Raw genomic sequence first — 18,597 nt, 5'->3', positions numbered from 1 at the left:
TGATAGTATATTTTGCTTGCTGATTTCCCCAAGAGCCCTGACAATGATAAGTCGTCCAGTTTTGCCTTTAAACAACCCTCTCAATTAGTCGTCCAGTTTTGCCTTTAAACAACCCTCTCAATCAAAGTAAATTTCCTGCAATGAAGTGTTTGGCAGTTTCTTGTTGATTACAGTGTGTACATTTTCCAGTATAGTGTTATATAATGTGTGGTTAAGATTTGATATTTTGAAATTAGAAACCTCACCGTCCCAGAACTTTTATCTTAATTATACTGTTATTGGCCAGGGAACAATGTCCATTATTTGAATGGAAAGTAATAATAGCATGAATTGCTTTGATTGTCCTTCTTTGCACATCTACAATACTGTCATTGGAAATGGCTGTATGTTGAGCCCAGGGTCTGATTGAGCCCATCAATAGTTAGACAGTCCCAGTCGAATCCTTGCTCTCCTGGTAGAAATAGGAAATCCACTAGGAAATCATAGCTGCACCGAAGCATTCCCTTATTTTCTCTGCCTTCCATATGGTCTCAATAATGATTAAATAAATTCATAATAATTGCCTGCTTTAAGAGGGCCTTGTGGAAGTTGTTTATATATGACTGAAGGTGGAGAATACTCACAATTCAACTGATATTGATACACTTGAATAATGATTTAGAATACTATAGCCTTTTCTATTGACCACATGAACTCTATAGCGTCCATATTCTGGAGCGGCCGCTCAGTGAAAATAGCAGATCTACAAGCTTACAACGCCTAACAATGTGACTCGTTGTGAGCTTGTATAGGCCAGCTATTTTCAGCGAACAGATTTGGTGTAGAGGGAAAAAAGGAGGGGGCCTGGTATAGACCACTGATGGCTCTGGTCAATAAGGTATATACTATACTATAGGGTTTAACTGGTTAAAATAAATGATAACAATATATACAATATATAAATATACTTATATACATAATTATTTACTGTGTATACAATTATTATCAAACATTAACACATTTTAATACTGACTGCTATGTTTCTCTATAATGAGGCACATGCAGATTTGCCAGAATTACTATATTGTACAGCACTTTACACCTTGAATGGTTGATAAGATTTGTCTCATATATCCTCGTCTACAAGCTTTTTTTCTTTTTTTTGTGGTTAAGTGTGTCTGTGGGTTTTATTATTATTGAACCAATGAAAAGTATTAACAAGAGCTTGTGACTATTAACTACATTGGATCCCCTGGAACACAGATTATTTTTGTTCCATTTCCTGCAAAGTAATATACAAGACATACAAGGTTTCCACCGACAGCAACGATATTTAAAAGAAAAACATCAGGGTCATTGGAACTTGGTAACTTCCACTAAATCTCATTTTGAGGCAGTGGCATAGATAGTCTGAAATGTGATGCCACTGTCCTGCTTGTCATCCATGTTGACGTCAGTGAAGCCAGAGTCTTTCAGAGCTGCCATGTAGGCCTCTGGGCGCCAGTTCTCTCCTGGCATCACCCGCTTAGATGCAAAGTAAGCTATCCGGTCCAGTCCACAGAAGCAACAGGTTTAAACAAAAGGAAATGTCCTGTAAAACCTAATTGAAACCCTCCTCCAGACAAAGTGAACAGCATAAAAAAACGATGATAAAAAACAAAGAAAAGTAATGTAATGTTCAAGTAGCACTGAAGGAGGATAATGAAGCAGACTTTATATAAGCAAGATATCATTCTCTGTTTAATATTTAGATCCAGTCATAGATATAGATGAAACAAGAAATGACTAAAGTCATAATATAGCCGCGAGCGGCAGGCTTTTTTTGCCCCAATCTGCCGTTGAGAAATTGAAATAAAAAAAAAAAAAATGTTTTTGAAAAAACATAAAAAAAATAAAAAAAAATGTGAAAAAATATATGTCCTTTTGAATATGATTTGACATTCATATTATTAGCAGCTGTATTGTGTGTGTCCCCCCCCCCCCCCCAACTACTCAAGTTAAAGTATCAATACTGCAATGTAGAAGAACTCTGGCAAAAAATGGCATACCTCAATATGACATTTTGCGGCTATATTATGACTTTGTCATGTCTTGTTTTTTTTATAGTGCTGTAACATGTTATGGCCTAATCACTGTCATTCAAGCATAAATGTCTTAACATTAAAATAAAAATAAGTAACCGGTATAGGACTAGCCTACCTATTGTGGTACAAAAGAAGTCCTTCTGCAGTGAATTACAACATTAGGATTGTGCAGAATTCAAGAAGCTTTATTTGTTACTGACTCATAAAGATACAAGCAGCGAAATGTTGTTGGAACTTGTACCACAGATGGTTCTACATATAATTGATATAATGAAGAAAAGAAAATATTAAGCAAGAAAATAAAATGGACAATAATAACTAAATAAAAATAGCCTACAGATATATACAGTTTTAGGAATACTCTGGGACTTGTCTTAGACAGGCATGTCATCAGTGGTGTAAAGTAACTACATGTACTCAAGTACTGTATTTAAGTACAATTTTGAGGTCTTTTTCACTTTACTGTTGTATTTCCAGTTTTCAGTACTTGTACTTCTACTCCACTACATCTCAGAGGCAAATATTGTACTTTTGCTCCACTACAATTATTTGAAAACTTGAGTTACTAGTTACTTTGCAGATATAAATTATTACATTATAAAACATACATTAACCACTTTAGCCCTATTTTATACCAAGGCTATTTGAAAATAGCTGATCTACAAGCTCACAAAGTGTCGCATCGCGACGAGTTGTGAGCTTGTAGATCTGCTATTTTCAAACATGTGTGTACTTTTACTTTTGGTACTTTAAATACATTTGGATACCAACACTTTTGTACTTTTACTCATGTAAATTTTGAATTGCGGACTTTTACTTGTAACAGAGTACTTCTACATTGCAGTATTGATACTTTTACTCAAGTAAAACATTTGAGTACTTCCACTGCTCCTCAGAGTTAAATCAACACTGAAGCCCTGCGGCTGTTGTAAATCACAGATAATTAGAAGATTCTCCGCTGGCCGACTTTTTATGACTTAATGACTTTATGACTCTCAGCCTCTCACTCTGTCCTCTCACTATTACGGTTAGCATAGCATGTTGCTAACACATCAACAAAGCAACCACAAACTTTTCGCTGGAGCTGGTGTGTGTGTGAGAGAGAGAGAGAGAGAGAGAGAGAGAGAGAGAGAGAGAGAGAGAGAGAGAGAGAGAGAAAAAGAAAGCGTGCGCGCGCGCGTGTGTGTGTGTGTGTGTGTGTGTGAGAGAGAGAGAGAGAGAGGGACTTGGGAGAGGGACAGATGGAGACGGAGGGGGGGGATGCTGCGAGGAGAGGCGGGTGCTGTGAATGACGGCCGTCCATTGGCCGTCCATGTGCCGTCCATGGGCTTTAAAGTAGTGTCTCCCCATTGGCTGTAAAGTAGTGAAGGACAGCCAGGACAGCCAATAGACAAATAGGTGTCCCGAAAACATGTCGAAAACATGTCGTGTCGCGAGTGACGATGTCTGAGGCTGTCTGTAGAGCCGCAGCGCTTTCAGCTCGCGGCTAAAAAGCTACAATTATCACCACTGGGTCTTCAAGTCAGTAAATAAGTGGTGAAACGCCATGCATTATTTTGACCATCATGACATCTTTCTAATCATGTAAACATCCCAAAGAACAACCTGGTTCAAGGTGGTCTTTATTGTTACATCTTATTTTAGTTTGTCGCCTCAGACATTGTAGCAGCATCTACCATAGTAAATAGTAGTTAAAAGGACAGTAATGATAATAAAGAAAGAAATAGCCTACCTGGTTTCATGACCCTATGTATCTCTGAAGCAGCGTTCCTGAGGTCAGGCCAGAAGTAGTAGCAGTTACAGTGAAACACTCTGTCTATGGTGCTGTCTGCCAGGGGCATGTCCGCTACGTCACAGTGGTGCAGGGTCACCTTCCCACTGGCCAAAAGATCCTTCATCACTTCACTTGCCATCTGCAAGATAAGAATTATTTATGGGATGATTTCAAATGAAGAATGATATTAGGGTTGAGTGACATCTCCATATTAGCAGAATATTATCGTTTTTTTCAGCCACCTACACTGCAGTACATGATAATGTGATATATATATATATATATATATATATATATATATATATATATATATATATATATATATATATATATATATATATATATATATACACATATGTGTATGTGGTATATTTTAACCACTAAAACCCTCTAGTCTTAGTAAACTGGACCTGAGTTGGCTCTGTACTTGGACCACCTTTTTCAGTATACACCAAATCACTTCGCCAAAAATTGCAGATTTACAAGCTCACAACACGTCACATTGCAACGCGTTGTGAGCTTGTAGAGCGGCTATTTTTGTCTAATGCTCCCCCAGAATAGGGATGCTGGGGTTCACGTGGTTAAAATATACCAGAGAAGAAGTCTTGCTTACTCTATTCTATTCTATTCTATTCATATACAAATACTGTATTCACATTGACTATACTGCTCAAGAACAAACCTGTTGTGTACCTGATGCATGTACTTTGAGTAATCCACCCCTATGAGGCGGCCTGCAGGTTCAGTGAGCAGTTGGGCTGCTGACTGCAGCCCCAGACCAGGCCCATGCCCCAGCTCCAGAACGGTGTGTCCTGGTAGGATGCCACTCAGCTTCACTGCATTCTCCTCCAGAAGCCGGTTGTGCCTGGTCAGGAACTTAGTGACCAACCACCCTAGCACTGAACGCGTAGGACGGCCCAACTGCGCCCCAAGTCTAGTGTACCACATCACTTAAACAAAAGAGAGAAAGGAGGCTATATTTATCAGAACTGTCTTAAAGGAGTAGTTCCCCCCAAAAATGACTTATTTACTATCAATTACACACCCCATGAAGCCTTAAAATCATGGAGATTCTTTTGTTTTTAGCGCATTCTTAGCCAATTATTATATAATTATATTATACATAAAATGATTGGCTCAGGAATGCGACAAAAACAAAAATATCATGAATTCAAGGCTTCATGGGGTGTGTAATGCCTTTACATCCACATGTACAACGTGTTGTTATAAATATTCACCCTTTACCTTCTGTTGCAGCCTCTAAACAGCTGATACTGCAAGATACAGATACAGTATGTGTGTGTATTCAATGAGTTTGTCGCAAGTGTTTCACACCTTGTGTCTCTATATTCTGGATTAATGTTACAAACAACAACACAGTTTGTTGGAAGCACACACACATTTTATTCATATTAAAAATGTCTAAAGCACCTTATTGTTATACCTGAATAACATAGTAGGAAAGGTATTGCACATCAATGGATGTGGTGAGGTGCTGACTGAAAGTGTTGCACACTCTGGCTCGTTTTGGACTGCTTAGTTCTAAAGTTGGAACTATTCATCCGTACTTGTAAGAGGACATTAATATTTTGTTTTTGTTTTCTTGATTATTATTATAAAGGAAGTTTCCAAAATATATATTTTTGTTGTTGGACTTGCAATGTGAAAAGGCTTTGGTTTCCCTAGGCTGTTCTATGACACAGTCTTCCCAAAGAACCATTAGGCTACTTGTTCCAAAGTCCATTATGATGAAATTTGAAGATAAAACTTTGCAGGGAAACTAAAAGTAAATGGTTCAACAACACACACGGGGGAAATATGTGCAGCCATCTCTGCGTGTCTCTGCATGACTTAAAACTAATTGAAAAATGATAGAGAAATAATCGTAGTCAAAAACATTTGTTCTTGTTTAGGTCCTAGTCCTTTTTTGTCCAAGCATTCCATTAACACTGACAGTTTGACAACTACATCACACAAAGCTATAAATAAATCTAACTTTTCTCTCATTATAGGGTACAGTGTTATACGTTTATCTTGAATACATACCATAAAGCTGCTGTTTTTTATTTCAAAAGCAGGCAACCTGTAGCTGACTACTAGTAAATATAGCCTACAACCTACAACCATAGAGTTATGCCTACAACTGTCTATCTCTCACCTCTCTTCCTGAAACAACTTCTTTCCTCTTCTTCTTCTTTTGGTTTCCAGCAAGCTGTACACTGATAAATGTAATACTGCCCTCCACAGACGAGGGGTTTTATCCTATACTTTGTAATACAGTCCAGTAGAGTGGAGAAAGCCCCAAAAAAATGGTTGAAAGTTCAACTCAGGTGTAAAAATAGACTTAAAAGAGAATTCCTTGAGAGTCGACACCCAGATCTGACAATTCTCTGAATAACTGCTGCCTCTGACTTCAGTAATTATTGCATGAGAACAGGTCAACACAGGACATGTTGCACAGTCTCCAGATGGCCACACACTGACAGAGTCCATCTGGATGTTAATCTAGGACATCCATGTAGCTGGTTAGACCACAGTGTCCCAGTCTCAGCCTGGTTAAAACAACATCCCTTCTGCCAGAGTTCATCATACTTGTAACGGATGGCTGCACAGCAAAGTACTGCCTGCCTCTCTGCTCTTCTGCCATTGGAGTCATAGTTTTATCTGCACATGCAAAAACATTCACATTTTCCTAACTGAACCTTCAGGTCGACAGTTTGATTCATCAGTGCTTTCTTCGCCCACACTGTACGTTATTTCATGTGCAAGTGCAAATTTGTCAAATAAGAAAGAGGCAAAAATAATTGAAATATCCAATCTACAAGCTCACAACGCATCGCATTGAAAGGCGTAGTGAGCTTTTAGACCGGCTATTTTCAAAAATGTTATCTGTGGAACCGAGTCAAACAAAATTGAATGCCTCAACTCAGGTCCCCAGTTAATTAAGTTATTTGGGGGTGCGGCATAAAAAGGTTAAGAACCACTGCCCTATCGAAGCCCTGTATGGATGAGTTGTGATGTGGCTGGGAAATGTGCAATACCTGACAGAGAGCCAAAGACATCACAGCTGTCATCTGGCCTGTATCATCTCACAGTGATACCATTTGGATTACATGGAGCAGCAGAGACATTTCAAAGGCTCATGGACACAGCTCATGGACACTCAACAGCCTAAATCGATTATGTAAATTATCTTGTTTAAGGACATTCCCATTTCTTATTAATGACAATTGCTAATTTTTCTTGTATTGTTGTGTTCCTATAAAAAAAAAAAGTTTTGTTGGACTTGATAAAAAATTAAGTCTCTCTCTAATTCATGATTAACAGTGGTGGAAGAAGTACTCACATGTTGTACTTAAGTAAAAGTACCAATAACACAATGTAGACATGCTCTGTTACAAATAAAAGTCCAGTATTCAAAATGTACTTGAGTAAAAGTACAAAAGTGTTCGCATTAAAATATACTTAAGTACTGGAAGTAAAAGTACTCATTATGCAGAATGTCTCATTTCACACGTTTCCAAATGTATAAAAATGCTTTGAAAATAGCAGATCTACAAGCTCACAACGCGCCGCGATGTGACGCGTTGTGAGCTTGTAGATCGGTTATTTTCAAAAAGCCAAAGTTGAAATAGGGCTGAAGTAGTTGATGTAATGTAATGTTTTTTTTTGTTTTATATATAATAATCCAAATCTAAAAAGTAACTAGTAACTAAAGTTTTTTGTTTTAAATAGTGCAGTAAAAGTACAATATTTGCCTTTGAGATGTGGAGTAGAAGTAAAAGCACTGAAAATTGGAAATACTCCAGTAAAGTAAAAAAAAAACCCCTCAAAATGACATATTAAACTAAGTAGAGTAGTTAAAATTACTGGTCCTCAATAAGTACTTGAGTAAATGTACTTACATCACTGATGATTAATGAAAGTGAAAGTTACAAGAACAATTCTGTCAATTCTGTCTGATATAGGCTACAAATGTTGTCTAAGTTTGGTCGTTCTGTATTCTGTAGCTATAGAAACTATTTTACAAAGAAATATGTGCGTGCGCTCGTGCACGTAGGTTGATTGCATGTGTGTTGTTACAGTATGTCAATGGGTCGTAGGTCACACAGCTCAGATAGCTGTCGCACCATTCATTGCACAATCACGTTCCTTTCGTTTTCATTTCCCGGAAGGTAAGCCCAGTTTTATATATGCAACTAATTTTAGCCTTACTGGAAGTGAGCGGAGTTTTTGCTATCGAAGCTGACAGACTGTCCTTGATCAGGAATTCATGGACCAATCATCTGTTTCAAACGATCAAACAAGAAATAAACAAACAAACAAAAAGGGCATGGACACCGTTTCCCCATCACCTATGAACAAGGTAGGTGTGATCCGAGGGCATGAGGGAAAATATCATTCATGCTCCAATTTACTTTCACTATTATTTTGATATCTTCTGCTGTAGGCTTTTAACCATGAATAGATATGGATATTATTATACAAATTGATACTTTTGAGTGTAAAAAAAAATCGAAATAATTTAACTGCACTGTGTAATATTGTGTGCATATGTTTTAAGTCTGAAACATCAGTCTGAAGTCTGAATATTAGCTACTGTACATGCATAGGCTGCTTGCATTCGTGTGCACGCGCATGACGCGCATACTGTACGTGCGTGTGCCTATAGACATTTGTCTATATTGTGTTTTTGTAGCAGGAGAATAGAGGAAGCAGTCCTTCTTTGCCCATGGTGTCAGTAAAGTCAGGCAGACAGACTACTACTACAGTCTCCTCTGCTGCCCAACAGCAGCTTCCTCTGGTCAGTCTGTCAACCCAGGAGGACCTGTATCATCTACCTGGACGCCTGAGTGAGTCCCTCCCTCCCCTCACTATGGATTCACTCAGTATAGTGGATGTCAAGTACAACTTTCAAATAATTTATAAAATTGCAGATCTACAAGCTTGCAGCACGGCACAAAGTGACACGCTGTGAGCTTGCAGATCTGCTATTTTTGAAATTATTCAGTCAGTATGGGAATGTCAAGTACAACTTTCAAACAATTTCAAAAATAGCAGATCTACAAGCTCGCAGCAACAGTTTTCTGAAAAAAAACCCTATGTTGTTATATCAGTGCTCCTCAAACTTTTTCATGTCAAGAACCACCAAAATTATATGCATTTGGCCGCCGACCCCCCATCTCAAAATATTTTGGACCCCCAGAATAGATTTGAGTAAAAGTTGTTCGCTTTAAAAAAATATGTATATTCAAAGATTTTCAAGATTTTTGAAAAATAGCAGATCTACACGCTCATAGCAGAGTGCTGCTAGGCACTATATAAGGCACTATATGAGCTTGTAGATCTGCTATTTTTGAATAGCCAACGTATAAAACATGGTTAAAGTGGTTACACAGATGCTTTCCCGGTTTTAATGGGTTAATCGAAAAAGTAATCAATAGATTAATTACAAAGAAATTATTGGATATCTGCAGTCCAAATGTTTTGGTTTAGTACACTGAATAAGCAATACACCCTTCTGTTAACTAGACTGATTAGCTATTGCCCTGTTGGTGTTTGAATGTGTTAGTGTCTCTTCCCCAGGAATAAACCCATCACTGTGGGATAAAGAGGATGTGAACCACTGGCTCCACTGGGCTCAGAAGGAGTACTGTCTGCGTCGACCAGAGAAAGGACATTTTGAGATGAACGGACGAGCCCTCTGTCTGCTCACCAAAGAAGACTTCAGAAGACGCTGCCCCAGCTCAGGTAGAGATTCTTGCACATAGGCCTACCACTGACTTATAAATTATCTAAACATAGCATTTTGGGGAAATTTGTGTTTGGTAGATTATTTTTCTATTGTAAGGGTGCGGTCACACAGAACTTTAATTCTGACTATGAGGGCGGATTCTGCCAATGCTTTTCAATGGGAACGGAGTGTTTTTTTTTAATGGAAATCCGCAAATGGCAACAAACCGCTCAGTAGCATTGGCAGAATCCGCCCAAAAGGCAGAATTAAAGTTCGGTGTGACCGCACCCTAACAGTGTTTTTTGGAAATAAATGTTACATTTTACCGTTGGAAAGCTTGTTAATTCCCCTTTAAAATGGTACCCCACATGCTTTTGTGGGATGAGCAGTGCAGCTGATTATGTGGGTTGCCAATGCCAAACAGCTTATTCTGCTGTGGCTATTGACTTGTTTTGAGCTCCCTACCCCAGGTGCCCGCCGGGTACCCATGGCATCTGAGGGTACATGGTGTATACCATGGTGTACACCTGTGCAGCCTTTCGGCTGCTAATCAAAATCATGTGAATACTTCCACGATGTAAAGGCTGATCTCTCTGCCATGTCGCTATCTGACTGAGATACACATGCGCACTGACACACACACCTGGGACACACTTCTGTCATGTTGGAAACAAAAAGACAACGGCAACAAAAACTCACTCCTTTACACCTGTAAACCTTTGATGCCAAGCTGGAGAGACAACTTATTGTCCAGTATCCAGATGCTTGCTATGCCAATAAACTTGGCCAATGACAAATACGCATCTCTTTCCACCCAGGTGACGTGCTCTATGAGCTACTGCAGTGTGTCAAACAGCACAGGACGGGTGCAACTGGAATTGGAAGCCCCCTGAACTCATCTGCCCATGGTGCCAATACCCAGGCCAATACCAGCCACATCCAAACACCCAGCAATCACAAGGTTCAAGGTCCCCAGGCCCACACAACTGATGGAAACCAAGGTCAGTAGCTTCAGAAATGTAATGTCACGACATTTATAGTTTAGGTAATCTCTCAAGACAGATTCCGCTGTCAAAAATCCCCCAAATCTAAAATGTTATTTAAATATTTCAAAATGTGTAATTGTTTCATGAATATCCAAAATAGCAGATCTACAAGCTCACAACGTGTCACATTGCGATGCGTTGTGAGCTTTTACATTGGCTATTTCACCATATACAACTAATATAAGGCTTAAACACCTAAACCCTATATACTTGGCCAGGGTCCCCCAGAGCTCTGTACTACAGTAGGTCCACTAGTGTTTCCCTCTACACCAAATCTCTTTGCTGAAAATCAAAGATCTAAGCAGTGTGTGATTCTGAGCTGTAGCGCTCATAATATTCCTGAATGTTCAAGTACAACAGTGAGTGCAAGGAAAAGTGGGAAAATGCTGATAAGCAGATTATATGCCCTAATATACCATAAAGGCATATTAGGGCAAGTAGGAGGACGATACAAGTGAGGGAATATGATTCACAGTGGATAATTAATTAATAAGTCCTTGAGTTTTCATTTTCAGATGGAAGTGATTGCCTTCTTGTTGTTCTGAAATTCAATAGACCGTTTTCCAAGTATTGCAGTTTGAGACAAGGAAGTTATGGGGAAATGTGGTTGTGGTTTGTTTGGTGAACAAACTCCCACAAACAGTCATACATTGAATCATCATCGAGGTCTGCCGGCCAGCCAGTCCCCCCAGTTGTCAATTTTAATATAGGATAAAAGCACACACACACACACACACACACACACACACACACACACACACACACACACACACACACACACACACACACACACACACACACACACACACACACACACACACACACACACGCACACACGCACACAAACGCACACACACGCACACACACTTTTTACCTGGCATGAATAGGTGCTTTCCGTGCCTTATGGGCAGTTGGGTGTACGCCAGTGGGAGTGGATTACCAGGAAATCTGGTAATGAGGCGTGTCTATTGGGGCATGTCTATCCGCTGTTTCACAAGAGCAGGAATCAGCTTTGTTCTGTGAAATGCACCCCTGACACTGAGAAGTACAGTATGACAATCGTTAACACAATACTTCATGTGAAAATGTTCAGTTGGTGAAATTTACTTTTACTTTCTCTTCGTCTTAGTCACACTTCCCCATATTTTCTTTGTTCCAGTTTCAACTGTCTATAGCAACACAATGCCCGTAGCCACCGTGAGCAGCGTGACAAGCCAGCCAGAACCCACATCACCTCTCAGGGACCACCCCCCACGCCCTTCTCAGAACACACACACTAGTGGGTATAATGTAATCCTGATATACTATATATCAGGAATATTTTATTATCTGAATCGTTTTCTGTTTTCTGTCCTTCTATTCTCTATTGTTCTTCCCCTTCTTGAAAACTACAAAGGATGGGAACTTTTTTTTTTTTTTTTTTTTACATATGTAAACCTGTGATGTGACCTTTGTGCAAATCTTTAAATATATATATATATTTTTTAAAGCGAACATTCGTAACTCAAATCGTTGCTTCTCGAGGTCCCTGGAACAAAATATTTTACAAATGTCCGCTTAAAAAAAATAATAATATATACACAAATTTTCACGATATCTAAAAAAAAAAGAGCTTGTAGATCTATTTTTTGAATAGCCCAAAGAAATCTAAAAATGACACAGATTCTTCCCCGGTCTAAATGGGTTATGTTGAAGCACAGCAAACCAGGGCACTGCAGATACACTGAAAGGGCATCGTTTCAACTCTGAGAGTGTACAAATGAAACTAATTTGGTTATATGTATACACCTTATGAGTTACGAATGGATAAGTTAACTCTTGGATTTTATTTTATTTTGTTGTGTGAATGTTTTTCGTTTATAAGTGTCTTTCTGTTAGGTTCATATCTTTGTCTGTCTCTCTCTCTCTCAGTGTATCCCTATCTCTGTATTCCTGTAATTTCTCTCAGATGTGTCTACACCTGGCTGTACTTGTCCTCACGTTCAGCCTTGTCCAAACGTTCTTGGCCTCAGGGAGGAGCCTCTCAACCTGTCCAATCAGCTGAGACCGAGGAGTCCGCCATGCGAAGCCAATGGCCGCATCCCAGGTAATAAGAAAGTCGGTTCGCGTGGGCGCCATATTGGTGGAACGTGTTTCAACTGACAAGACAAGCATCCTCTCCCTTTGGATGGACAGTCGTCTGTATCTTAAGTTCATTATTAGTGTAAGATTTGGCCAGCGGTCTGATACAATAATGAAAGTGTCCTTAATAGGCATTTTTCAAGGGAGCCATATTGACATAAATAGTTGTGTAATGTAACTTTGTTCACAGGTGTAAAACCAATGAGACTAATTAAGGTTCCGTTCCAGAGTCAGGGCGCTGCTATGCTGTGCATGTTGGCTCACTGGAAAGCATGCTACACCAAATGGAACAGAGCCTTAATTAGCTTTACTACTACCGATTCTTCACCCTGACAATCAGACTAATGAATGAGCAAGCCAGGAAAACAGTTCATAAATTAATAAGAGGTTCAGTGTTGCATAAAACTCAAAGGGAAATATGTTGCCTAGCTCAACAGTGCATTTTTCGGTGCACGCGCAAGGGAACTGGATAGGACATGAATCTTACATATCGAAGCTTTAATAAAAAAGAACCTCTTTAACAATGATGAATATTGATACCAAAGGCAGTTACAAATGTATTTGTTTCATCTGATTCCAAAATGTCAAACCATGTCTGAATGATGAGCAGAGTGCAAGCTGCTGTGGGACTATGTGTACCACCTCCTTTGTGACCAGCGCTACCACGACTACATCCGCTGGGATGACCAGGACACAATGGTGTTCAGGGTGGTGGACCCCAACGGACTGGCACGACTCTGGGGAAACCACAAAGTGAGTGGGGACGGTTCCTTAAGAAGCATTTTCAAACATGAACATAGTTTAGATTTACAAACACGTCATGACGAATTCTAAGCTTGTTAAGTAGTCAGTCGGGAGAGGCTTATTGTCGGTTACAGCGGGAGTCTTTCGCTGTCACAATGTGCTAGACGCCTGGGAGATGGATTGCTGAGGTAGACCGCCACAGCTACCACCAGCTCCCACTCCTCCCAGTACTTAACGCACGACTTGCTGCACTCAAGCTGTGTTACTCATACGCAAAAAAAGAATAAAATAATATAATCGATAGTTGCAGCCCTAGCAAGAACATATAATAGCAAGAGGAGAGTGAGTGACGATTGTTTATTGTTTATTACGGATCCCCATTAGTCCTCACCACAGTGAAGACTACTCTTCCTAGGGTCCAAACATTCATACTTCACAATATAATTAAAACATAATACAATGTAATTCTACCATTGCATAGTTAAAACAAAACAAAACAAAAATGATTGAAGATTTCTATCTTCACAAATTCTATAAATGATTACATAGTATATTACTTAAGTTTGCAAATCAAGAAATTACAAACAAAAGAAAAAATATTACAAAAGAAATAAAATAAAATAGTATATCCAATGTATCATAGTTCAACCATTAAACAAGCTAACTAAATCTAACTATTTTACTAATCACGGCTTCCTTTAATGTATTTTTGAAGCTTGATTTATTGTCTATCCTTATTATATGTGGCGGAAGCCCATTCCAATGTGTTCCTGCTCTATACATTACGTTCTCTTAAGCACATTAGTTCTTGGTATTAAAGCCGGAGTGAAGTTGATGATGATGATGGGACCACTGGGCATTAATGAAGTGTGATCTCTTTTCACAGAACCGAATCAACATGACGTATGAAAAGATGTCCCGTGCTCTGAGGCACTACTACAAACTCAACATCATTAAGAAGGAGCCGGGACAGAAGCTGACGTTCAGGTTGGTCTGCGAAAGCTGTAAATAACCTGACATTAACATGCACTCCTGGGTCAAGAGGTTGTAATACGCTATATGGCTACAGTATGTCAGCCAAACAAACATCCACTTTGCATGCGTTGTAGTTCTTCCGAGCATAATGGACTCCATGTGGCTCCAGAAAGAACTATTCTACTCTGTCATGCGCTTGTGGCCGGCCGCCACAGTAACAGTAAACCTTACAGTAACGGTAAACCTTACAGTAACGGTAAACCTTATTTACATCAAAAGTGGCTAGATTTCCAGCCTAGCTTAAATTACTTATGAAGGTCTGCTAAAAAAGGAAGGGTTTGTCGGAAACCTAAAACAGGTTGACTGTAGACTTTGTAGGGTTTTTTGTTTGCTGAGAAATATGTCATTGTCTATTTAATAGACAATGAATATGAATAGGCAATGAATATGAACATCATTAAAGATGTTTACTGACTACTGAGGCAAGCTCATTAAACACCTTGAAGAGCCAGTTGAAAACCCATGTCTTGAATCTAGCTTTTAATTTAATTTATTTGCTGATCTTTTTGGTTTGAATCTATTTTAATGTTATTTTTCTTTTTTTCTTGTACAGTACTCATTTAAACTATGCCATATAAATGCAACGTATATTATAATATAACATTAATAATCATATAACATAATGATATTATGCTAATCATTACTACATTTCCTGGGTTCCTGTAGCTCAATGACTAACAAGTGGAATCTGTGGCAAGAGCATAACCAGAAGTTGCTGTTTGTCAGCATATTGCAGTGGTAGGCAACAGGCGGCCACAAGTGGCACGCCAGCAATATTATTATATTGTAAAGAATTTACAATATCTGAATGACAGTCCCACACAGTAATGCAGTAATACAGTAATACAGTACATGCAACATTGAGAATCTCCCCCCACTTAAAGAATGCTTATACTTTTACGTTGAGAGTGAATGACGACAGGCACAGACAAACGTGAATCAGGCAACAGGGTACACTGTGGCAATGAACCCCTTGTGAAATCAATACTGTAGGTAGGATGTGTGTTTCACATGCTAATACACAGTTTCTCTATGTATGAAAAGATCTTGAACAATGAAAGAGCCTCTGTTCTATGAAAGAGCTCTTGTTCTGTTGCGAAAAGGAGTATGATTGTCTCATTCCAGATAAAACATTTGTTTCATTTTTAATCAACAAAATGACCTCATGCGACATTCAAGGCTAAAAAAGCATTTCTATCTGCCCCTGTAACATTTGATTACACATGCAGTTCTATCAAGTATGCAGTTATACGACAAATCTTTATTTATCAACATTTATGACAATATATGTATTATTGTAAGGTGGTTTGACACACAATCCAGTTACTTAGTTGCTGACCCCTTGCATATTTAACACTCAAAAACACAAAGTTCAGAAAGTGACTGCATCCAAGATGCATTGAAGATCCGAGACCCATTTGGCCACATTAGCGAACAAGTTTAAATGTAAATGCTGTGCGGGTAACAGCAGATGTAGAGTGCAGTAGTCAATGTGATATGCTATACATTTTACAATAAAGTGTAATTTACATGGAAAACAGATCTGATTTCATAGTGTATACATTTTAATGCCACATGTAAATGTAAGCTAGCTAACTATTATCTGGACAAGTGGACATAATTCAGATATGATACATGTCAATAATGCCAGATGTAACAGACAGAGACTGTTTTCTGCTTTTGCAACCTTTTTTTTAGGTTTCTGAAGACCCCCAAGGACATCAGGACCCATTTTGTCGGGGTTTATAAAAATACCACTCCACCTCGCGATGGAAACACCCTTGATCACCATCCTTCATATGAGTTCAACGAGGACAACTTAGAGGTTTCCCCTGAACCTGCCTCTCCACCGTCAGAGCTTCAGTGACATTTAAATAAATGTGTATTTGGGAATTCAAATATAATTACTGCGATAAGTACAAATTACAACTGAGAATGAACTCTCCTTCAGCTGAAACGGGTCTGAAAAGGAGAGTTGCTCGTGTCTTCAAAGAGTCAAGAAATGTCATAACATTAACAGTTCTTTAACAGTTCAATTCTTTATTTGATAATATAGCCTACTAAACACAGTAAGTATAAGAAAATACACTAGTTGGTGTGGATACAAGTCCAGAGGGCACCTAAACCTTGTGGGCGCCTCAATGTTAAATTGACATTTTTTTCCTAAATGTAAATAATTATAGAATAAATGTTTGCTTTGGAAAATGGAGACTTGGCTCAGATATGAACCCATTTGGTTAGGCGTTAGGGACCCGTTGCGACCACATGCCCTTGCTGACATCGGATTTTAAATTGCACGGTACATCGTTATCTGATCGTTTACCCTTCAACTTCTTGTTTATCCCCAAAATAACTGGCTATCACAGGTTTTGTAATTTGTAGCATTGTAGAAGCATTGGGCCTTAAATATAATTTAAAAATATTTAATGTATTTGGTCCCTTGTTTGTAAAGTAAATGTAAATAGAAAATCAAATATTTAAAAGTGCCCAGAAATACCAGGTGCCCACTGTTCCAGTCACCGTTGGGGTATGACAGTTGTACTGTGAGAGAATTATTAATTTACTGTGAATTGATGTACTGTACGGAAGTATTTATTACTGTGATTAAAATAGAATAAACACTAACAGTAAAGACCCAGAAATGTAATGGATGCAGTCATGTTAGCATCACAAACAATAATACATCCATACATTTCAGGGTTGCTCTGTTGTTCATGCACAGTCAAATCCATGTACAGTTATCCATTTGTGAAATGTAACCAAATGTAACCATAAATGAACACTCTGTGTACTGCAATGCATGCATTGCTATCTTTTTCCAGACATTGCTTAGCAATATAAAGTATGAACATTACTGACCACACATGATTGCTGTCATGTGGGGAGGGTATACAGTGGAGCTTTTGGATAAAGTGTTAATGTTTATAGAATGTTGGCAGAATTGCGTCAATGTGAGGTACTTGTATCCATGATCCGATGTTGAGGCTTTCTTCGTGTGGATCTATGTAAAAAGAATATGTTATAAAGATGCATACCAAATGTCTTTTAAATTGGAGGAAACTATTGCCATGTAAAAATTTTAATAAATGTTTTTTAAGTGTTTAGAATTAAAGCTCTATATGTTGTATTCCTACACTTAGACACGCACATCAGTAGCACTCTTTGGACCCTATAGGAGTGATGGAGTCCTTCTGGACATAATTCTTTTACAAACCTACCAACATACAGACAGACTGCAGAGGGCAGTAGACCTGCTCCGATAGACATCCTACTGCATCAACAACAGATCTGTTGGAGGGAACATTAACCTGCCTTTTTGATACTCATTTAGCAATACACTCAATGGTTTCCCTTTGGGTTATGTAGAGCAGTGTTGGGCAGTAACAAGTTACTTTTAATATATTACTGTAGTATTATTATTTTACCCAGTAACGAGTAGTGTAAGGTATTACTCTGCCAGAGTAATAAGTAATATAATATTATTGCTTTTTTAAGGAGTAATATGTAATAAGTAACAGGTTACTCTCCTGAGTAATATTGCCCAACACTGATGTAGAGATCAATGTTATTCTTTTATTATTCTGTGTATACAGTTTTTTGTATTGTTTTTACATTGTGCTAAATAAATCAAAATCAAATAGTGATTAAATGAGCCGAGTTTCTCACATAGGATGGACGTACTGTCCCTGGAAGTGAGTACTGCTAGACACTACTATCCTGGATACTGGATACTTTTAATTTTTGGGAGTGTGTTGAGTTCTGTGGTGTAGTAGGATTTCTGAAATAAGAAAATCTGTTATTTATCGCATTGGTTCTCAACCTGTGGGTCAGGACCTGCAGGAGGTCCCCACATGATTTTGGAGGGGTCCCCAGATGACAGTGAAGTGACAATTTAAGGACTTTTAAGCCTACCTAAAAAAAGAAAAGAGAAAAGACCATTACTGCATCAAAAGTAAAAACTATACTATAAAAACTGGTCAAACATTGGAAAAATTGTGAAATTAAATAAAAAAGGCAAACATTTTGAAAATAGCAGATCTACAAGCAGCTCACTATTTTGGTTTTACGCATACAGTATGT

General features: G+C 38.5%; 2 protein-coding genes across 3 annotated transcripts; one reads left to right on the top strand and one right to left on the bottom strand.

Moving 5' to 3' along the window:
• Nucleotides 1–1,362: 1,362 nt before the first annotated feature.
• On the bottom strand, nucleotides 1,363–5,986 carry LOC311053575 (putative methyltransferase YdaC; the record flags this gene model as incomplete). The annotated part of the gene is made up of 4 exons (XM_084069184.1): nucleotides 5,884–5,986; nucleotides 4,531–4,787; nucleotides 3,765–3,976; nucleotides 1,363–1,528 (listed from the first exon to the last, which is right to left on the bottom strand). Exons 2-4 carry the CDS (start codon nucleotides 4,783–4,785, stop codon nucleotides 1,363–1,365), a joined length of 633 nt encoding a protein of 210 aa, XP_083925310.1. The 5' UTR covers nucleotides 4,786–4,787; nucleotides 5,884–5,986.
• Nucleotides 5,987–8,011: 2,025 nt separating this feature from the next.
• etv7 (ETS variant transcription factor 7) lies at nucleotides 8,012–17,623 on the top strand. 2 transcript variants are annotated; one of them, XM_084068621.1, is made up of 9 exons: nucleotides 8,012–8,203; nucleotides 8,540–8,690; nucleotides 9,424–9,588; nucleotides 10,390–10,572; nucleotides 11,777–11,896; nucleotides 12,566–12,703; nucleotides 13,349–13,491; nucleotides 14,369–14,469; nucleotides 16,216–17,623. In XM_084068621.1, exons 1-9 carry the CDS (start codon nucleotides 8,111–8,113, stop codon nucleotides 16,382–16,384), a joined length of 1,263 nt encoding a protein of 420 aa, XP_083924747.1. In that variant the 5' UTR covers nucleotides 8,012–8,110; the 3' UTR covers nucleotides 16,385–17,623. The 2 variants fall into 2 exon arrangements, with proteins under 2 accessions (XP_083924747.1, XP_083924746.1); XM_084068620.1 differs by having other exon boundaries at nucleotides 8,537–8,690.
• Nucleotides 17,624–18,597: the final 974 nt, after the last annotated feature.

The sequence above is a fragment of the Gymnoscopelus microlampas genome (genome assembly GCF_963454915.1).
Source record: "Gymnoscopelus microlampas genome assembly, chromosome: 10".
In the NCBI taxonomy this organism is placed as follows: Eukaryota; Metazoa; Chordata; class Actinopteri; order Myctophiformes; family Myctophidae; genus Gymnoscopelus; species Gymnoscopelus microlampas.
The sequence above is the reverse complement of the archived record's forward strand: the minus strand, read 5'-3'. Positions and strand labels throughout refer to the sequence as shown.